This window comes from Lasioglossum baleicum, chromosome 16 (assembly GCF_051020765.1).
Source record: "Lasioglossum baleicum chromosome 16, iyLasBale1, whole genome shotgun sequence".
Taxonomy (NCBI): Eukaryota; Metazoa; Arthropoda; class Insecta; order Hymenoptera; family Halictidae; genus Lasioglossum; species Lasioglossum baleicum.
In genome coordinates, this window is record NC_134944.1 from 9,624,972 (window position 1) to 9,647,651 (window position 22,680).

General features: G+C 45.3%; 2 protein-coding genes across 12 annotated transcripts; one reads left to right on the forward strand and one right to left on the reverse strand.

Annotated features, from left to right (window-relative positions):
* Nucleotides 1–86: 86 nt before the first annotated feature.
* Nucleotides 87–20,135, reverse strand: LOC143216733 (tolloid-like protein 1). 10 transcript variants are annotated; one of them, XR_013010617.1, is made up of 17 exons: nucleotides 18,697–20,135; nucleotides 18,034–18,100; nucleotides 17,837–17,938; nucleotides 17,071–17,248; nucleotides 16,917–16,943; nucleotides 15,955–16,166; nucleotides 15,679–15,886; nucleotides 15,400–15,608; nucleotides 14,586–14,811; nucleotides 14,006–14,191; nucleotides 13,680–13,925; nucleotides 13,360–13,580; nucleotides 12,938–13,120; nucleotides 12,708–12,837; nucleotides 12,006–12,193; nucleotides 449–557; nucleotides 87–105 (listed from the first exon to the last, which is right to left on the reverse strand). XR_013010617.1 is itself a non-coding variant. In XM_076440057.1 (17 exons), the coding sequence occupies exons 4-17, from the start codon at nucleotides 17,928–17,930 to the stop codon at nucleotides 7,796–7,798; spliced, it is 3,063 nt and encodes a 1,020-aa protein (XP_076296172.1). In that variant the 5' UTR covers nucleotides 17,931–17,938; nucleotides 18,034–18,100; nucleotides 18,697–18,969; nucleotides 19,061–20,135; the 3' UTR covers nucleotides 6,321–7,795. The 10 variants fall into 10 exon arrangements, 6 of the variants coding, with proteins under 6 accessions (XP_076296172.1, XP_076296171.1, XP_076296174.1 ...); XM_076440057.1 differs by lacking the exons at nucleotides 87–105; nucleotides 449–557 and adding an exon at nucleotides 6,321–8,550 and having other exon boundaries at nucleotides 18,697–18,969; nucleotides 19,061–20,135; XM_076440056.1 differs by lacking the exons at nucleotides 87–105; nucleotides 449–557 and adding an exon at nucleotides 6,321–8,550 and having other exon boundaries at nucleotides 18,697–18,972; nucleotides 19,061–20,135.
* On the forward strand, nucleotides 875–6,412 carry LOC143216734 (uncharacterized). 2 transcript variants are annotated; one of them, XM_076440063.1, is made up of 11 exons: nucleotides 875–1,268; nucleotides 1,330–1,661; nucleotides 1,716–1,863; nucleotides 1,933–2,058; nucleotides 2,141–2,286; nucleotides 2,470–2,589; nucleotides 2,691–2,754; nucleotides 2,850–3,334; nucleotides 3,763–3,897; nucleotides 3,968–4,192; nucleotides 4,336–6,412. In XM_076440063.1, the coding sequence occupies exons 3-11, from the start codon at nucleotides 1,742–1,744 to the stop codon at nucleotides 5,589–5,591; spliced, it is 2,679 nt and encodes an 892-aa protein (XP_076296178.1). In that variant the 5' UTR covers nucleotides 875–1,268; nucleotides 1,330–1,661; nucleotides 1,716–1,741; the 3' UTR covers nucleotides 5,592–6,412. The 2 variants fall into 2 exon arrangements, with proteins under 2 accessions (XP_076296178.1, XP_076296177.1); XM_076440062.1 differs by having other exon boundaries at nucleotides 876–1,268; nucleotides 2,470–2,613.
* Nucleotides 20,136–22,680: the final 2,545 nt, after the last annotated feature.

Below are 22,680 nucleotides of genomic sequence, written 5' to 3' on the forward strand. Positions count from 1 at the left end.
CCTTATAATGTGTATGAATTCGGATAATTCGGATCAAGCACCCTGAACATATTAACAATCATTTGGATTCTATTAGTTTTGTTTCTCGCCACTTCAGACACTCACCTAGAATTTAAATAGAATCTGGATGTAGTCTGTATCTACTGGTATCTATTTACTTACAAGCTTACAAACAACAACAACGCTTACAAAAATACTGTATACTGTATTGTACCGTATTATTTTTCCCCCGCGAAATAATCTACATGCGAAACACTCGTAATAATTAATCTAGCGCGTCGCTACAGACTTCGCAAAAACTTACTCGATGATCATTTACAAATTATAATTTGTAAATGTTTGCAATTAGAGAATACAGAATGAACCCACAGCAACTTTCACATATACATACATAGTTTTCCGTCGAATATTAACAGTTATCGAAACCCTTGTTCTAGACTACACTAACCTCAAACATTTTGACAGGTGTCCCGCAAATAATTGATTTTGCAACTCCGCAGGCACAATTCATGCGGTTTTGTGATTAAGTAAACCACTATGAATCCTTAGCAACATTCCTATAACAAATTTAAACACTCCTGCCTTGTTAATTGATTATGAACCATTCTTGGTGATCCACTGAACTATTTAAATCACCTCAGTCACTGTCAGTGGTCGGCAAACTCACCTCAGTAGTCATGGTCAGTAGTGTAGTGGTCAGTAGTCAAAAGAGCCAAATATCAGCAATAGAACGATTTAGATTTCTTTCGAGAACTAATTTTCTTTACAAGAACCAATAGAACTGGATATCATACTTTATAATGATCTTATTTATTGATAATGACTGAGGATTGTTATGTATTTATAGCAAAATTGAGTAGATGAAATTCAAAATTGTTGGGAAATTTTTAAAAATTTTCTCCATGGTGCCGAATGTAAGGTTCTGTTCCATGCTAGAGCGCTGAAGTTGAAACTGAAAAAGGTGGAGACACTTGGAGACACTGTAACTGACTGTAACCGCGGGCGTGATCGTGTGCACTGTGCACCAACTGTGCACTCATTTCCTCTCTGCTATAAGCATATAAGCGTATATTTGTGTACCTACTGCCTACTTACTGCATACTACTTAGGTGAGTAGGTACTTATACGTGAATATGCAAGGTATCCACAGATAACCTTATTTTGCAATTGTGACATGTCGAATACAAACAGCGGATAATAATTCTTTTACGCGTTTACAATTTGGTTCGACGAATCAAGTGACGACCACACGGAGCGTGCGGTGTAAAGTACGTTTACGGTAGACGCCTATAACTTTACTAATTTTCTAAACAAGTTTCTGTATTACAGATCAACGTACCGCTTGGAGGTTGTTCGCCCACGAGAAATGCCAATAATCGGTCTCGGTCGATGTCACGGCGAGCAACGCAAATTATGTGTCAAATATCACGGTTAAGGATCACGGTTCCTCCAAAAATGTTTCTCAGTCTCAACGACGTCTCGCCTATGTTTACAATGTAATGAAAGAAAAGGTTGCAAGAACATCAGCGAATAAGAGAGCGACGGTTAGTAAGGAGGGAAACTATTGTTTTGTATGTCAGGCGTGATACAACAACTATCATCCATGAAGAGGCTAAGCCACGAATGCAGGAACCAAGCATGAAAATCAAAACTACCAGCCTGTAAGCATAATTGGATCTGTTTCTAGTGTTCGTTCTAACATTTTGTTGTTTTAGAAGGAACAAAGAATATATACTGTAACATGATACGTCCCTTCTCGGAAGAAGATGCCTGGTGTTACTGGGTTATATCTGTCGGAGCTCTATTATCCTTCCTCGGATTCATCGTTGCGTGTATTTGTAGCTGTCGGCGTAGCGAGACAAAGTAATTATACTGTTATGATTCTGTATGTGTATCTCTAAATGCATGATATCGAAATTTGCTCTTGAACAGAAACGAATTTCTCGGACTGGCTGGTATGGTAACACTGAACAGTGCGGAGAACGAGAGTTTTGCTGGAATTCCAAACGATGTCTCTGCTCGTGCATCGGTCCAAGATGCTGCTGACGTTGGAAAAAGGTTTAACTTGTTTTCTTTGCCGCGAGACTGATCTCGTGTTCGGCGGAGCACCGGTTCTAATCGGTTCTAATCGGTTGCACAGGACGACTGGCGCGAACAGAAGCCTTCCAGACATACCAAAGGACAGGAGACATGACGACACAACTGAGTCGGTGTCTCAGGATATTTACGAGACTACGGAGACGATCGCCGACAACTCCGAGCTGTACGCCACGGTGCAGGGTGCAGGTATCACGAATTTTGGATTTGGGTCCAGGGGAAAGAGGTTCTCGTTATTCGTCGGCGCAATGGGTTGCTGTTGCTAACCGTTCAGCGAAGTTGCTTCGCGAATACGCATTTTGCGCGTAATCTTACATCTTATTGCGGTTGTAACGAAGAGTATCGCGTTCTATATTGCGTTGTTGGATACAGGTCTCGCAGCAGAGGTGTCCGAACAGGAGATGCAGCAACAAGTCGATCAACGAAATTCTTCGATCCGCAAGAACTCTGCTCGTCGGTATTCGAGATTCGCGGTCGTTGCTTCCGACAATGGTACGAACGAAGGTACGGGCAAAGGTACGAATAGGCCAGATCCTGGCCGTGGATATCATGGTTCTACTTCTAATTCTAAGCGCCTGTTTTGTCGATTCCAGTCGAGCACCCGTACGCTCAACTTCAAGACGTACAGAAGATCGAGGCTAATCAAGGGTTGAATAGGTAACGATCGAACGTTCGAAGACTTTCTTCCAAAACACTGTTGTTTACGCATTGTGTCGACGCGTCGCTGAAATGGTTGCGCACGATGGTTGCAGAGGCAACGTGCGGTCTGCGATCGAGACCAAAAAACCGTCCACGTCTGTGTCCACGTCCACGCCCACGTCCACGTCCACGAGTCAAGGCGGCGAAACGAATCCGGTCGCTCCGCCGAGAACTCGTCGATCGTCATCGCACAATTCGCTGCTCTCCGACGACATCGGAACTTGCGGTGGCGAGATTCAAGCGGCGACTGCTATCTCGGGTGGGGTGCAAGCGAACCAAGAGTTACCGTACATGACGCCACCATTGTCGATGCTGTTGCCGTCGTCACAATCCCAATTGCAATCGGTGACGCCGTCGGCGACCCTGTCGCAGCCTCAATCGCAGTCGCAGTCTCAGTCACAATCCGAGTCGCTATCGCAATTACAACCCCAATCACAATTCGAACCGCAACCGCAGTCACAGTTGCAGCCGTTGCGGTCTTGTCAGCCGCAATCGAACAGTCCGCAGCAACACTTTAGCGGGGATTCCCAAGACTCGAGTAAGTTATCATTCACGGAGAGACGAAATGATTACGGTGACGAAAATTAAGATTAAGGCGAGAGACTCGCACACCGCTACATGTTTTATTATTTATCACAGCGACAGGACTGTAGCGCCGCGCCTCCATATTGCTTCTCGCGGCTTCGCTACATGCTGCCGAATAATGCAAATTACGCCTCGAAAACGCAAAAACAGGCTACTTGGACATACTTGCGCGCTAGATTGATCTTTTATCTAGCGATTGCGACTAAAGCCCCAACTTTGCATTATCGAGGAATTGATTATTCCGGACCCTTGCAATCCTCGTATACGTATATGTATCTAGCAGTGTAGAGTGCGCAACCACATTCGCGCGCAAGAGGAGCCTCCCGCCTTAAGATTAATGAGACGCTTAACGAATGTTCCGTTTGCATGGTCTTGTCGTAGAGGGATACACCAGTATAAGCGTGAGGGAACCTTTGGCCAATATAATCGCACAGACGAAAACGATATGTCGTCAGAGCCAGTCCTCCGGACGACCGTTGGTGGATTCTCATTACGCGACCGTGTCGGATGACTCTGGTAAGCCCACGTTCACTGGTTCCACGTCGCGCGAAACTTTCAAGTGTGTTTCACGCGTTTTTCCTCGTAGACGAAATGTACGCGGCGATCGACGAACAAGACAAGGTGTACACCAGCGGCAGTGAAACGTATGCTCAAATTCAACCGACGACGGAGGCACAACGTCCCACGCAAACCACTGAACCGACGTCGTTCCCGCGAGCTCCGTCCCGGTCAGACGAAGCGCAGCCTGCAGCTCCTCAACCTCCGAGCGTGGACAGTTTGCGTCACGTAGCGCACGCACACTCCAGACAGGGTGAGTCGTCGAAACACGCCTAGAACACCGTTCTCTGCCATACGTTTTCTATAAGCGTATGTATCATCAATGTTCTCTGTAACTTATACGCCATACGCTATCGTTGGAGATACGATATTGACGCTATCTACCATTGCTCGTAGCTTCCTCCTCGAGCGCGAACAGCTCCATCGCGAACCCTGGTTCACCGAAGCCGGAGAAACGCCAAGCTAACTCTCCGCTACCGCCACCGCCGGAGGGAACGATGGACATGTACGCGTCGATCGACAAGAGAACTAGCAAAACTGAGGAGCGATCGAAGTCAACTCTGTCCAACGGAAAATCCTTAGAAGACATGTACGCGAAAGTGATGAAGAAGAAAAAGGAAGCAGAGGAGCAAAGCGACGCGCATGCCAGTTTGTACAGCGGCAGTCTGCATCACGAGGTCCCAGCTGTTCCAGCGACGACTGCGGTTGCGGCAACAGCCGTCGCTGGTACGGCTGTGAGAAAAACGAGTCTGGTCGAGCCGAATCGAACTTCTTGGTCTAGCCACGATTCTGCTGAGACGCAGAGGAAGGAGCTCGATTCGGCCGGATGCTCCTTCTCGTCGGTAAATCCGGACGTGTCCAAATTGTTGCAAGTCGGCGGTGTCGTTGGCGAGATCGCGATCGACTCGTATTCGTCGAAAGATCCGCGATGCAGCCACGATCATGGTCATGGCCACGACTATGGCTACGAAGCGGTCGCTTCCGACCCATTGAAGAAGCGCGCGTCTCGCGATCCAAACTACGAGCCCCTTCGTCCGCAATCAAATCCCACCGTGGACACCGTCGTCGCTTCTGCCAATGCTTCCACCTCCGGCGGTGGTGTAGCTGCTACTGCTAGTACAGCCGCTACCGCCGTCGCCACAGCGACCGGCGGTTACTCCTCGTCCGTTCGAAACGCGACGGATTTGGCGGCAAGTTACAACGCGTTGAACTTGAAACACCGGCAGGCCAGCAACGCTAGCAGCGAAGATCCTGGCTACGAGAAGGTCAGGCTACGCAGAAGAATCGACGCGGATCACGACACCGATTCCGAGCCGAATTACGAGAGCATGCCGCACGATTCAGGCGAGCCGAACTACGCGTCCGTATGTCGTCCCGGTGACAGTGACACCGATCCCAACTATGAATCGGTGAATCACGGCGATCCGAATTACGAGAGTGTCAAGTACATGAGCGTTAATCGCTCCGTCGCCGACGACCCGCCCTACGAACAAGTCCACGGCTTCAAAGCCGACCCCAATCCGGACGGATACGAACAGGTGAAGAAACATCGCGGTTTCTACAGCGCGGATTACGAGAGGATTCAACTGAATCGCTCCACGGAATCGATCGGAAACGGAGACACCGACGACGAACAATACGTCCAAGTCTAATCTTAGTCTAGACGCGTTTCACGTTCCGTTCTTATTTTCTCTCTATGTACTTCTCAACCGACTGACTCCCGACTGACAAAAACCGCTTAGGATAGTCATACTTAAACGATACGCATATTTACTTCGAGCATGCACCTATATGCCTCGTACGTTTCATCGATCTTCCCGTACCGTGCATCCTACTCGCCGCATACTCGAAACGCGTTCTGATATTATATCGCAGTATATGTGTACGTATACGTGTACATTCGCTTGCAAAGCGACACGAAGCAAGAATCGGCCGAGACGCACCAACAAGACCTTATTTATTCGATCCAGGGTGATAGTCGTTGTTCTTTGATTTACTTTCTCATCGTCTTCCTTTGTTTATTTTATCTACTTTCCTTTCTATATGTATAGGTGCTCTACCCTTGCTTCCTCGTTTTCTTTGTCGCTTCCTTTCTTACCCATTCTCGAACCGCTCGAGTTTCGTATGTATATACTATAACTATATTATATGTATACTGTAATGTGTACGTATGCGTATCCGTTGGATTTTTTGTACAGTTACCCGACGATCGACTGGATAAATAATGATCGATCGAAGGAGTACGCGCGATGCGGCGACAACGATGCAACCTTTTATATCTATATGTATGTCTGTCGTCCGTATAACTGCCTCGCGGGCATCATACTTCTCGCGAACAGGATCGACTTGGAAGGACGTGAAGAGAATTCTACAACGAAACGTGCTTACTAACCGCAACGATTTGTATTCTTTTATATCCCATTGTAAAATAAAACGTTTTGTATACACAGTAAAGAATATCGTTTGGAAAAAGCATCACCGAGTTCTCAAACACTCGTCGAGGAAAAATCCGTGTTGTTCGTGATTCACACGAACGGCCTTTCTCTCCCTGAGCATGTCCTAGCTTCGACTTCGTTCGACTGAAGCGGGACACAAATTCGCGATACCTTCCGTGTATGTGTTCACATTCTCTCTCATTCTCTCTCACTCTCTCGTGTGTCGATTGTGTACAACTCCGTTGTCGCGATTCGATCGGTTCACCCGAAAATATGAAAATATCGTGTCGTTGTGGTCGTAGACACGGTGGTTCTGTTCTAGTCGTGATCGTGGTCGTTGTCGTAGAATACTGTTTGAAAATGCAGAATGAAAAATGGAGTCCATCGCAAACAATCTCCTCTTTGTTTCTTCCGACTCGGCTTCCTCCGTTATCATGTTTCCGAATGAAATACGATTGCATCGCACTTCGTTTCTATTATCGAAACTTAAGCTACTATGGCTCGCGCGCGTAACTACCCAGCCAGCAAAATCTGCGCCGAGCAAATTACAGAAAATCCTCTATAGACGCGAACAATTTCTACACGATAGATGCGACCGAGAATATCCCCCGCAACTTAGTATGTATGATCAAATGTTTGCAATCGTACTTTGCCAGCAGAAGGCGGTCATTTTGGTGCCGAACCACGTTCGGAGCAGGACTTGGTCCTTATTTACTCTGTATATGCCGACCAAAAGCTGTCAGCAGATTTCCTAACGCAGAAACAGACGGGTCGGCATTTGCTTGCAATGTTTGGTGTCAAATTCATACCAAATCAAGAGCAGATTGCTTACTGGGTAATTGTGAGACTGCGACGATTGATCAACGAACGACCGAGTCAGATTTCAGATTCGCCAACGGACCTAATCGTCGTTTGACCTGTAGCCCGCAAATACAGTTACACGGCGCTTCATTGCGCGAATATATACGACACGACACGACCCGTACACGCGATGATATCGGCACGCAAAAATTCTGCAACGCGCGAGTTCGATATTTGGATCGTTATTAAGCGCGTCGCTGGAACAAGCGAGAACACGTTCGCTGGAGATCGGATCGAAGCGAAGCGTAGCGGCGCCAGGAAGTTACGTGAGCAAATATCGGTCGCGCATCAGCGAATCGAATAGCTCGGTACGACGTAAAAATATATCTTGCGTTCTTTTCGAGGAACATCGTGTTCGCGAGACGTCCGTGACTAAATCGAGTTCGCGACGCTTACCGGGTTCGTTGTTTCGACCAAGATCGTCGATGAGAACAGTGCCGTGGATTAACGAGTCCGTTTCGCACGGAGATCGGACACGATTCGCGCGTCTTTGTCCGACAGACGGTGCCCGCGAGAAAGCACAATTCCTGGCATTTCCGGCCGCGGCAGGCCCGACGGTGTCACGCGCCATCGTCGTTTCGGCTGCGCCCCTCCTCAACACACGCTCGCTCGGATTCGGAATCGGACGCGGATCCGGATCCAGATCTAGATCCGGACTCGGATTCGAAATCGGAATCCGATCCGGATCTTGATTCCGATCCTGGCGCAGCTTCGAGCTCGCACTCGCACTCGCACTCGCACTCGTAACCGTCCTCGCTCGTCGGACTGACCGACGCATCCAACCGACAACTCGAATCTTGAAAATCACTCTTCCGATCTTGTTGGTCTTGACGTCGATGACGATGACAGTGGCCGCGGCGATGATGACGATGACGACGACGACGACGTATGTCGGCATGTTGATCATAATCCTGATGGTCATGACTATGATTATGGTTATGGTTATGACTATGGCTATGGCTATGGCTATGACTATGGCTATGGCCATGGCTATGATTATGACTATGACTATGGCTATGGTTATGGTTGTGGTTATGAGTGTGATTATTGTTGTGGCGAGGAGGTTGATGCTGGTGAAGATGCCGGTGAGCATGGCGATGGTGGTTATGATGATGACGACGGAGAAGACTCTCGCGGTGGTAACATCCGTGGCCGGTGTCTACGCGTTCATGCAGGTCGTCGAGATGAACCGTTTGAGCTCGCCTCTTTAGTTTTCGATGATAAAAGAGACATATGATCAGCGCGACCAGTATCACGCCTGCAGCGTATCCCGCGACAACGCCGTAATTATCCGTCCGTGCGACTTCCACGTCACCTGAAACGCAATCGGTCTCTGTCAAACGCGTTCTCCGATCTACCCTTTCAGTCCCGATCCCGATCCCGATCCTATCCCACTCTCTCGACCATTATTCCCAGGATTCCCGCTTCCCTCTTTCGTACCCTCTTTTTTCTGTCCTCGAATCGAAACACATACGTTCGCTTCGACACGTTCCGTTACGATCGCGGCCTAGCACCGTTACAAAATAGCTTCGCGGTCTTTCTGTTTTTCGAGGAAATATGACTCTACCGTAATGATCGTCGACCCTCGATACTCGAGAATACAGAAATTAAAATTGGAGATTGTCGTATGCAAAGGGCAGGTTACTATAGAACATAGTGTGAGCCAGGACAGAGCTGTAAAGTCAGCTGAGGGGTATGGAGAGACTGAACGAGCGATCGATACAGAGAAAGAGAAACGTAGATACATACAGGGTGAGAGAGAGAGAGAGACAGAGAGAGGCAAAGAGAAAAGAGAGAGTGAGAGAAAAAGAGAGAGCGCAAAAAATGGGTCGTAGTGGGAGAGAATGTTGACATGCCATACCTTTCGTATACGAGTTATACTTGTAGGTTATACATTAGGGTGGCTCTTATTTTCGACTTTTGAATTTCTTTTACGGCAAGTTTGAGTGCCCACAGATAAGTATTTATTAATTAATTGAATGCTCATAAAATCGTCTTCCTCGAATGTCTTCTAAGTAATGTCTGTAGTTCTGGACAGACTGCGTCTTTTATGTTCTATCACTTTTTTTCGAAAAAATTGAGGAAAACGTCGGACCTTTTAAAAATATTTTCTGAAATTTGAAAATTGCAGTGCGGTTTCATTAATTATCAATAAACGTTAACGAAAAATGTGTTCTTCTTTTTGAACTTGTCTATTGTCTTCTTCTCGTCTATTGATAAAAGATAATGAAACCACACTCGAACTCTCAGAAAATATTTTTCGATTTTGGATCGACGTTTTTCTCGACTCTTTTGAAAACCGTTTGTTTTACGAAAGAAAGTAATAGGACATAAAAGACGCAGCCTGTCCAGATCCGCAGATTTTGACTGACATATTTTTCGACGCGGAGAAAAACGATTTCCCGTGCATTAAATTAATTAGTTTAACGTTTAATCGCCTTGTGGCACGATTTCCCGTTATCCGATCGAGCTGAAACTTCGCGCAGATTCTTTGAATTATTCGGAGCAACTGTGGGTGGTTGCGGTGAATGAAATTTCGACAGAAATTGTTGACAAGAGTAAATAAGAGCTGCCCTAGTATACATATACAATAGATAGAAGGTATCGGGATTGCATCCATGATTGGATCCATGCACGTATTTATGAAAATGGAAGTTTACATTGATAAAAAAGAGAAAAGTTGTAGGAACTTTCGATGCCGATGCCGATGCCGATGCCGATGCCAATGTCGATGTCGATGTCGATGCCGATGGTGATGCCGATGCCGATGCCGATGTCGATGCCGATGTCTGATGGTGATTCGATTTACGACTGCGATTTCGAAATGCGAAGCCGACAGCCAACAGCCGACGGTCGCAGCTGGTGCGTCGTTAGCCGTTACCGGATCGATTAGGCGTGGATTAACGGGTTTCAGCGATGAATGGAAATTAGTCGCGGGCGGTGAATCGAAAACGGATCATCGATTCGGGTGGATATGGCTCGTCGGAACTTAAGTACGATACTGTGTGCAATACTGTGAGTGAACTCACGTGATAGGGGAGATCATAGCATGCCGGATCGTCGGAAGCTTCGTGAAGGGCTCAGATGGCCACGAACGCAAAGCACAGAGAGAGAAGAAGCATGGCAGAGGCTCCAGCCGGTGCTGGGGACAACGGGGCTGATGCTGCACCTGCGACACCACACACCGTCGTTCATCCATTCGATCCTTTCATTCGTTCATCTCTATGAAACGTCTACATGTGCTACTTACCTAAAATATTAATACAATTCTGTGAACATTTTCAGTCCTCGAGAGTTCTATTTGTAACGACTTGGACTCGTTTCTTTCTTTCTTTCTTTCATTGTTGCTTTGTCTCGTATATTCGAATCGTCGAAATTCGAACATCGACTTTCGTTCGTCGCGCGAGTCGCGTGGGTAAACGATTGACTCATCCGCATCGTGCAAACAAAAATTCGACGACACGCGTTCGCTTCGGTTGCTCAACGCTCGAATCTCCTTCTACGGATACTCTATTATCGCGTCCTTCCGCTATTGCCACTATCACGATAGATCGACTCATTCGCCTATACGCGTACGTACACATGCATATACATACGTAAGGGATCGGTAGTTCGAGGTGTCAACGTACGAAAAAAAGAATACGTTTGGAGAACTTTCGAACATGGCATCTATTCAACTATCCAAAGACATTACATATTCGTTAGATCCGAGTTGTATAGACTATGTACGCGTATATATATATATATACACATACACATATATGTACGTATATATACGTATATACACATATACATATACATATACATATATACATGTAAATACATATAGATACGTACACTTACGTGTCCTACGTCCTAGCACAGATAAATAAAATTTTTAATACAATAATAACAAAGGAAGGGGCCTGGAGAAGGGGAAAGTAAAGGAGAAATAGAAGAAGAAGAAGAAGTAGTAGTAGTAGAAGAAGAAGGTACAGCAGTAGTAATAGTAGTAATAGCAATAGTAATAGTACTAGTAGCAGTGATAGTAATATGTAAATACAGTAAATCCTCTATCGACGCAAAAAGGTGCTACACGATGGACGCAGAAAAATATCCCCTCCACTGTAGTAATCTGATCTCGGCTCGGGTATATCGGTGTGAACCACCACTAATGCGACGCGGAGAATCGCAGTCGCTTCGGCCGCGCGCGGTCTCTCTTTGCACGCGCTGTCCTTCTCTACGTTCGGCTCGGCCCACGGTGTATTATAGTAAATCTAGATGCTAGATGCTAGATTTACTAAGTGATCGAAACGGTAGCGCCGAAAGCATCACTAAATTAAATATTTAACATTTACGATCAATAATCGGGTTTAAGATAGAGGTTCATCGCTATTTAAAATTCTCAACTAAGCTCTATCTATCACAAAACGTCAACCTTACAGAGGTGCTTAGTCGTAACACCTCTATAATACCCCGTGGCTCAGCCTCTGAAGCTCAAAAAAATAGTGTCCCTCTACGATCGATGCAAACGAACCTCCCCGAGGCTTTTGCGTCGATAGAGGATTTACTGTGATAAATATTGGTAGCGGTAGCAATAGTAGTAGTAGTATTTAGGAGTGAAGGAGAAAAAGGAGGAGACGGAGAAGAAGAAGAAAGCGACGATGACGACGACGACCATCACCACCACGAAAAACAAGTAGTATAGGGAGGAGAACAAGTAGAATAAAGAAAGAACCGCACGACCTACAAACAGGCGTGTTCGGTGTGTCTAACGTTTACGAAACTTACAGTTTTCTTCGTCGGAAGCGTCATCCGGGCCACAATTTAGTATGTCGTTGCATCGCAGCGATTCCGCGATACAGTATTGATTTTTACTGCACAAGAATTGGTTCTGGCAGTCACCCGGTGTGGTACTCACTTCGGTCCACGTTGCTCTAAATCCCATCTGTCCTACGGCTTTGTCGGCCAATATGAAGCTGAAAGAAAGGCCAAAGAGAAACACGGAACCGTTGTCAGTCTACCGTGCGACGATATGGTGGAATGGAAGACAGGTATACAAAGTCGAAATCGGGTCGGGTCGGGAAACCGAATCACTCTTTCTTCAATCATTATTGGATTGAGTAGTAATTGCAGTATTGCTGTTATTATCGATGACAAAAACTCAGGTGTGATAAGAGTATTCAACCCGCGCTTGGAAGTTTACAATAAAATAGTTTTCATATAATGCGATGCACTGTTTTGATTTCATTTACATGAAATACGAAAACATTTAAAACTCTAATATAATGCATATAAAATCAGATTGAGGAACCACTCTACTCGCGACATAATATTCGGGTACCTGAACGTCATAGATTTCCGACCCGAGCACTACTCGACCTGACTTCGACATCCGGTACCCGAAATTTCCGGGTACTTCTGAGGAAAATACCCGACCTGAACTCGAATTTCCGGGTACCCGCCCACCCCTAATGAAGACAAGTAACCAACCTAAGACGCATGTTGTTATCCTCCGACAGGTAGGTCCAGTTGGCGGTCGGCGCCTTGACGCCGCAAAGCTCGATGGGCGTTGTCGCCGCGTCATACCATATGCGCAGAACCGCGGCAGGACAGCCTCGAACTAAGGAAACGCGAATCGGTCAGAGTACTCGTCATCGACGGATCTTCGGATCGGCCAAGTGAAATTTCCACGATCAACAATCGATTACGCGAGATAGTACCTGCTTGATCGCCCTCCACGGAGAACAGTTCAAAGTCCAAGAGCACCCGCTGCTTCTGGCCAACTCTAATGAACCAGTTACAAGTCTTGCTGGCATTATTTTTCGCTGGACCCTCGTACTTGTTCGGAAAGTTTGGACTGGCGATGATGCCGTAGTTCAAACTGCTTATATTCGATCCGCAGTCTGCGAAACAAAACGAATTCGTTTCGAACTCCTTCGACTAACTGGACAGCAGAGCTGTGCTACTTTTAATACATTGTAATTGAATTACATTGCAATTGCATTACATAATTCGAACCTTCCACTTCACTTAATACGCGAGTCACGAGTGCAATCGAAATACAATACAATTGAATACTTCGTAATTGTAATTCGTGAAGTAATTCAACTGTGACTCGACACAATTCTGCTGGACAGCCTACCTCCAAATATCGGTTTAGCCACTTCGAAGGTGTAGCGAGCTTTGAACCCGCTGTAAACCAACTCGGAATCCGAATGCAGGATAACCCTCAAACCGAGAGCGCCGAGATTCGATTCGACCGGACCCGGAGCGGTGCTGCCGCAGTATCTCCCGATCAGCTTCTCCGTACTGTCCCGGTACATGTTGTATATCTCTAACCAGTCTTCCTGGCAAGCGTCGAACCTGCCAAACGGAATCCAACGATTAGCATCAGAACTATCAACAGCGAACTTAACCGAAACGATGCGATAATGGTTAAATAAATGATGGTCGTTGGCTTACCCATAATGCCCATTCGTCGCGTTCGTGTTTGCCGTTCGCACTTTGAAATAATCGAATATCAAGGTGACCTGTTCGTTCGGCGTTGCCAAGAAGTAATACGTGCAATTCGTGTCGCTCGGATAGTTGCTGGGATGTCGCGGCGAATTGAAATCCCCTTTCTTCCGTGACGAGCTGCGATACGTGAAGGTGCAGCTGCCGTCTGGCGCCGCTGTGCCCGGTATCTTGTATTCCGTCTCAAAATTGTACCTACGAAGCGTTGATCGATTAGCTTTGTCATACTGAAGAGATCTCTTCTAGCTGCGAGTCTCTACTTGTCGATCGGTTACTTTGCTTTGAAGCCGTGGCCCTGCGACTCGCCGCTGCTGAACACCATAACCAGTCGTGGACCGTCGCTGACCACTTCGGTCGGATTGCTATTGAGGCCGCATAGTTCGTAATCGAATTTGTCGTAAGAGTCCGTGGCCTCCTGTCCTTTCAAGTACAGCTTCAGATACCCGTCCGTGCATGACGAACTGCAATAGACGACGCAGAATGGCGGAGAGAGGGTTAAACGCGGAACTAATAGCTGTTTCAGTTGAATTCAATTCGATCCGAATCACAATTAGCGCATGTACATGTATACAGGTGTTCGACGAAGGTGGAAGAAAATTTATTAACAATTACAAACCTGGAATATCGTTCAACGATTAATTTGTGAATCCTTAAAGCATTTTCTGCCATTTGATACGCGACTGTCGAGCGCCTGTATGACGTGCGCAACTTACACCTCTGTTGGTCGGGTTGCCGCATTCTAGGCGGATTTTGAATTGTTAATAGCTCGAAAATGATCATGGAGAACCACCCCTTAAATTTTCTCCCACCTTAGTCGAACACCCTGTATAAAAGGGATCGGTAACTTTCGCTTACTCTCCGGTTGTCTTGTTTTTCGGTATCTTGAAAGTGGTGAATTCCAGCCGAACGCGTTCCAGATGCTGCGCGTCTTGCATTCCATAAATAAAATACCGGCACACGACTTTCGGTATGTACGGGTATGGATAGTTTGGACTGACCACGAATCCGGAAGACTCCTTCTTGCTCAAGATCTTCTGATCGCATTCCGACCCTCTGATGTGCTCACCGGTGGTTATGAAGTCTGAGTAGGCAAAGACGACATTATTGTATACACGTATGAATATTGAGAATTCTATCTTCTACACGTGCATGCGTGTATTAGGTTGGCAACTAAATTCGCGACCTTTTCCTTCGTAATTCCTTTATTGTATCATTATAACCTCATTCAGTGACCATTGTTTCTGAACTGTATATCATTGGACAGCACTGAATGTTGCGATTAATTTAATGTAAAATACTCGTGCTTAAAACATATATGTAAATGACTTTTGTTTGAGAAAATGTGGAGGTCGCGAACTTAGTTGCCAACCTAATATATCGCGTCGACTTCATACCGTTGCCGATACCGATATAAAAGCGCCAAAGTACATCTGCGTGAATAATAGTAAATGCCTCTTATCCTTCCTTTATTAAATAGAGAGACTCTATGCGGGAAAATGCTGTTTGAACGCTTTCCTAAAAAATGGTCAACTATATACTGATACGAGCTCAATTACTGGATGTTTCCAAATCATTGTTTCTGGATCCTCATCGCGCAGCATCTTCCAGGAAACGGTACCGGAAACGGCAACGATTCGTCGAGCGTCGTTCAGACTTCTAGCGGACTCACCTAATTTGACGAAGCTTTCGGAGAACTCGAAGATCCCCTTGAAGCCTCGATTCTGCGTGTTCGCGGTGCGTTGAAGTGTAACGAACAACACGAACAAACTAGACTCGGACGAATACAGGACCAAGTTCCTCTGCTGGCCGCAATACGTCCCGATGACGGCGGACGTGTCGTTCAAGCCGTCGTACACTTTCACGTAGTCCAAGGGACAGCTACGGACATGGGGGATAGCAGAGTTACATACAAGATACAGCAGAGAAACAGAGACTGTGAGATACGTACTGCGGGCCTCCGAAGTACAAATCGAAATCCCGAAACTCGAGACGGACTCGTTGGCCTCGATTTCCGATGAACTTATAAGTGCACACCATGTCCTTCGGGTAGCTGCCTGGATACGTCGGCGATATTATGTTACCGCCCCGCTTGTTCTCCGAGTTGACCGTGAACGTACACGGCCTGCTCGGAGCTGCCGTCCCAACTTCGTATTCGGCTGAACAAGACAAACAATTTTCATTTCTTCTTTCTGTTCTCCTGGGATAATGATACAACCAAGCTTACAGGCATTGATGAATGTGTAAATGCCGCCGAAGAGGCTAGGCAGCGTGATGTTCTTGTCGGTGTAGAAGCTGAGGGCGATCCCTTGGTAAAGAGAAATGCGCCTGCGGGGCGGAATCGGGCCGCAGTAACGTCCTCCGAATGGTGTCTCGATCAGCTTCGTAGTGTTCTCCGAGCGTATTTCCGTGTACAGGTCTATGTACTCGTGCATGCATCTGAAACGGTAGCAGGTAGTACAATAATTAGTACAATAATTACCAAGGCCCAACAAAATGCCAACCATAAATGCTGCTAGGGAAGGGGATCGCGTATAAGACAAGAATAGTCGTGGGAGAGATCCAAAGCTCTGTGAGCACTGGAGTAATGCGAATAGCGGGTCGCAGCAGTGCACATATGCCATATAGCGACGAACTAATCTCTATGCTTGGGCCCAAATAAGAAGGTACTTACTAGCCGACGACTCTACTGCGCATATGACTTTAACAGAACTCGTTCTTTGGCTAATCCCCCTACTCGTACTTCGCCGACCACGCGATCATTGGCTGACGTCATGAATTTCATGACTGACGCGTAACAACATGCGCAGAACAAGTACCTTCTTATTTGGGCCCAAGTATATCTATCACACTTTTCTGAGGGAAGTCTGAACACCTCTATAATACACCGTGGTGGGCCCCTACGATCGTCTCACACCGGACTAGAGACACAACGGGGTTGCGAGTCTCCTGGCGGTGGGGGTTTATAGGGTATGGGTAGGGATATAGTCCCGTTCTATCAATTTCCATCTAAGAGGGAGCCGAGTCCCACACTACCCCCATGAACTTCATCTCAAGGGGGCTGTGCGTAAATGCATTCCCCCACCGCGCTGGAAAAAGGGGATGTTAGTGCGTAAATGTATTTTTTCCTAACAGTCCTTAAACTTTAAAAAAAAGGGAAGGGGATCGCGAGAGAATAAGTATACTTACGCCGGCAGTTCTCCGACGGCGGCTCCACTGGAGGCGAGCATGATCCAACATCAACGATGAGACGCGTCAAGGGTAGCGGAGACGTAATTCGGATCGAATTAGAACAGGAAAATTCGTAACGCCCAAAACAAAGATAATACGTCCAGATACTCACGCGGGCGGTGCTCCTCGAAGTCCGAACGAGGTGAACACCAATTCGACTCGCTGTCGAGGTCCGCCGAAGAACGTGTACACGCACTGCCGAGACTCCTCCTCAGGGTTGAGCAGGAGCGGCGCGTGAAATGTCCCATTCAGCGGTCCATCCGGCGTGCTTATAAACTTTGTATCGCACTCTGCGGAAATGTTGAACAATGAACATCGTCGGTCGAGAAGTAACAATAATCTCGAGCGTCGCACAGTGGGGTATTTGGCCCGTAAAGTCGGAAGAAACAATTTCAGCATTATTTATGGGCTCAAAGTCATAATATGTATAGTAGATCGTTGAATTAAAAAATGTATTTTAACATTTAAAAAATCAAAATGATTTGTATGTTTTGTCGAACAAAATGTTTTTCCGAAATTTTATACTATATAGAAGTTTGTAGATGTTTAAATACTGTTCAACTCTTTTGTTCGGAACATTTTTTTTCTCAGATTATCGGAAACCCTTGGAAAATCTTGATAATGCAGTGCTTCCATCGAAAAGCTAGTAAAAATTATTTTTGCAAGTAAATTAAATAAAATTAATTAAACATTTTTAATAAATAAATATATATTTTAAGAAATTTTTAAATTCTTACTATTAATTTTCATCAGGAAACAAACGCTGTGCTCTGTACACCTTACTTGAAAAGCTTCTGTAGTGTAAAACGCAAAACTTTGAAATCGACTTTTCCCCGACTTTTCGGGCCAAATACCCCACTGTGCGAGTTCTCACTGACCTGTACTACTGCGAGGACAGAGCAGCAGCAACAGGACGAAGGCAGGCGAGACGACGAAACTGATCCCAGAGGCGTGCCAAAGTACCGAAGCCATACTGTATCCTAACACATGGACGCGCGTTATTCCATGATTAATAATAACGCTCCACAAGTAATAATATATTGCGAAGAGTATAAGTCGAGTTCCAGCACATTACCATATCGTTAATTCCTGATCCACGCGCAGTAAGAATACAAGAAATCGATCCCGGTCGTAGAGGTCATCTGTAATCAGAGGCGTCACACTAATTACAAATTTGCGATCGCCATAAACATTCCAACCCGTCGCTGCCGAGTGCTCGATCCTTTCGTCGAATGGACGATCGAGGGTGTCTTTTGTCCTTTCGTCCTTGTGACCTTTCGCCCCGCCAACGTCAACGTCGGAACAGCGTTTCAAGCGATGGTTCGAAGCTACGCAAACGTTTCTCTCGAATTCGAGAATACATAACTGTACATAATGAATATACACATAAATGTGTAGGAAGAACTGTTCTATTCTATTGCAAATCGTTCCTCCGCGTGTTGTCGGCCGCAGTTTGCCACGCCCTCAACCCTCCATGCGATCTTTCTTTCACCGCGACAGAATCACCTCGGATCCACTAACGTCGCTCTGCCCGATGATATTTCGATCGTTATCGAGAGCACCGATAATTTCGGCAACGACGTTAATTGACAACGCGTTAGCGCTCCGCGGGGGTAGCAACTAACAAGTTTGAAAGCGGATTCGCCCCGTTCGAACGGGAACAAACCGATGGTCGATGCGCAGCGCCGCTCTCGACAAACTGTTCCCGTACCAACAAACGACCAGCTAAGAGACTAACCTCCCTTCCATTTGGGGTGCACGTTCGATCTTGATTCGAATACCGAGTCTCCTTCTCGTCCTTTTCTATCTTACTCCGGGAATGGCAAGCGTGGCGGTCGACCTTTGCTCCTCTTCCCTTCGCGCGACACAAGTAAACTCTTCCTGTGTCGATCGCAACTTTCGCGCAACTCGAATGAATTTAATCGGACGTTGTGGCGGAACGCCACCACCGACCGACCCGTTTCGTGTCGCACGAAATTCGCGGATCTCTCTACCACTCCCACTCCCACTCCTTCTGAAAACACGGGAGAAAACGATGTTGGCACCGCGCGACTAGGTCACCACCCTTCCGCGTTACGTTGTGCGGACTAGCTACCACCTACCACCCAGCTGCGACTCGTCTCGACCCGTTCCATCTCATCCCATCCCATCCCCTATCGTATCGTAGACGTTCTCTTCTCTCGACAGACTTATTTATATATATGTATACGGGGGTACACGCGAATAGAACCCGCGTCATGCACGTGTACCACGCGGAAACGCGCGGACAGAAATCAATGTCTCGTAGTCGATTGAAACTCGCGTTCGATCGGTCAAAGTGGTTCTAGAAATCTGTGGAGCCGCAGCGGGTCGATACCGCCTCGGGATTCTGGAACCGACGCGATCTTCGAACTTCGGAATTGAAAGATTGATTTACCCTTAGCACTCGGGTGGTGATGCGACGCCACTAACAATTCATATCGTTATTTAAAATATTGTTTACGTTATTTGATATTGATTGCAGAGTACAGAAGCCAAATAAAAACTGTATTCTTTTAATTATCCTATTAAGGTGAAACTAATACGTTGATGTCCTTAAATATTTTTGGAATGTCCACTAGTTTAAATTATTAATACCCATTTTTGTCGTAAATGCATAAAATCCGCAGTCTACTAGTCAATTACTAAACATTTAGGTATTGTATCAACTTCATATCCACCAAATTTTAAAAATCACGAAGTTAAAATAGCTCCGAGTGAGAAGGGTTAACTTTTAATTACTCGCACATAGTATTTACGATCTTAGAACTTTCAATTTAGTGTTTCAAGCATAAACAAAGGTGTGGACTACACTAGCAACTATTTATTTTGCATTAACGCAATTATTTTATTGCACAGAAATTTGCTGAATAAAGTAGAGTGCGAGTAACTGGAGGATAAGTGATGAAGTGAATTTTTATTCAACCCCTGCCGCCCACAATCGTTGCAAAATATTTCTATCTTGCATAAATGATCCGCAGTCTAATCATAATTAGACTTTTAAATTTAATTAGAATTTTGTGTTTGCTCTCTCCTGAAAACTTGTGACATCATTCCTCTAGGGGTTGGTAGAACAAGGTCATCGTTTGAAAAATTCAATTCGAAGCACCGCAGCCCCGCACCGCCAGAGAGGTCGCGATAGACTGAAAAATGATAAGGAAATTCGATGAAACACACGAAATAGATATGGATTGGAGATTACAGACCTTCGACTTCCGGTACCGATATTCGCGACTCGGTCCGCGAGAATGATAAGGGAATCCTTGAGAGACACGCATCGGGTAAAAGTAAAACGTACACAACCGTTTAAGAAAGGTAATTCACATACAACTGTTTATTGAGACATGTAGAATACATCTGGTCATACACAAAAATCTTTGACACTTTAAATCAAGCTCCTAGCCCGAAAAAGGAACCATTTCAACATCGTTTTAAATTCATCGATAATCAATTACTTTCAACTACGTCACACTAAAATTAGGGGCAACGTTTAAAAATTGCAGGAATTAAAAAATAAGCAAAGCAATTGGAGGGTGAATAATAAGAAAAGTAATTTGAAAACGCAATTGTCAACGATAAGAGAATGATCTGGTTGTAAGGAATTTTTATCGTTCGTTTTCAGTTAGCCGTGGAGCTGACACGTGGCAATGTGGCGCGAGAAACGTAAACCGTATTTTTTTGCGTGAAATAGTGTTATTACAATATTGTTGTTTTTTTCCATTTTTTTTTTTGTCGTTTTCTTCCGTACATCGTTACTTTTTTTGTAATTTGTTTTCCTCGTTAGTGCTAAATAACATCACGTCACAAAATGCATATTCGCAGGAATATAATATATAATATATTTATATATAATTAAAAAAAAAACACGTGTTTAGGTCGTTATTAACATAAATTGACCGACCCAAGAAATCACACAACATCCGCTTGACACGGGCCAACCAAGAAGAGTCAAGTTCCCCAGGATGTGATGTGCCGCGAATTAGGGCAATGACCGGGTAAAAGGGCACGCTTGCTTGCTCTCGCGGCAACAGCATCGTCAGCCACAGTAGCGCATTATTCTAAATGCGACTGAAAACCCCTCCCCAGGCACCCCAGCTGCCACACCGGTCAAAGTATAAAATAGCGAAGGGGGTAAGTGATAGAATATCGTGGGGCACCTCGAAACTGGGGCTGGGCCAATATTCGCAATGCTAGTACCTAGATCAGTCTAAAGTCTCGTCACCGTGAACTGCCTTCGCTTTTGCCAGTTATGCTTCCTTGCCCCCGCAAGCTCGACTTTACTCTCCTTTTCTTCCTTTCTCCCTTTACTGCCTTTTTACTGCCTTTACTTCCATTTACTTCCATTATATATTTCGATTACTTCCTTCCATTCCTCATTCCACATATCTTTCCATTTTAATTCCGTCGATTACTCTTGATCGCTTGCTTGACCTGCCTTCCTGCCTGCCTGCCTTTAATATTGTATAATCTTTCTTTATTACAGTTTTAAAGAAAAACCAGAATTTTATAGTGAAACGTTATCGTGTCGCAAAAACCCACTCAATATGATTAGCAATATCAACCTTATCGTATCATTAATATTAATTATTTTATTATTATTATTAATATTATTATTATCATTATTATTATTATTATTATATCCTTGATATTATGATTTTATAAATAGCGTGTGTAGGTAAGTAGAGTAGGTAGGTATAAAATACGGTAAGTGAATAATGAGTTACGGGAAAGGGGACTAAAGGAATGAAAGATAATAGTATTGACCGGTACAGATAAGATTCATTACTTTCTTCGACTGTGGCTTCTCTCTTACTCTTACTCTCTCTCTCTCTCTCTCACTCACTCTCTCACCCTCCCAGCTTCTCTCTCTCTCTCTTCCATCCTTTCCATTCTAAAAAGCTCAATGTCGCCATTCTTTTTTTTTCGTGTTTTAAACAATGATCGCGGTACTGGGGACAGGAAGTAAAATTGGGGGTTTTCCATCCGTTACGCTACTAGTTATAGTTATAATCATCGATACCGATATGTACCTGTACCTGTATCGATACCAGTATCGGTATCGGTAACGGTATCGGCAACAGTATCGGCACCGATGAGAAGAAAGAATTATACTTAAGTAAAATGCGAATAAAATGTAACAAAATGTCTATAAATAACGAAAGTCTGCGACCGATCGATCGAATCGGAGACACCCTGCTCGAGAAAATCGATCGACTCGCGCGCGCTTTCATCGTTTGGGGGATCGTGTTTTCTTTTTGCTTGGGTATGATTATAATTTAAAGAAATTCGTCTCGTCGGCGTCGGCCGTTTCGTTCTGTCGGGTTTCGCGCGCGTTCGTCATCGCGCCCTACCAATCCGATATCAGTTTTGCCGTTGCCGTTGCTCTCTACATGGTTTATAGTCTATTATAGTCTATGGGCTATGCGGTGTTCTAATATGATCGTCAGATAAATCATGAAAATTCCACGGATTTTGAAGTTTCTCGAAATTGGTCGAAATCGGCTACGCGGCGACAAGAATGTAAACGGTGATGGGGGATGTGCGGTCGCTCGATCTTTAACTCGACAGCTAACTCGATTACACGTGCGTTCTTGTTTGATGTATTTCTTTCTTTTCTTTCTTTATTTGTTTCCTTTTTTTCTTTCTTTCTTGGGCTTTCTCTAGTTACTTAGTTTCTTAATTCATTGATTCTTGATTCTCCGTT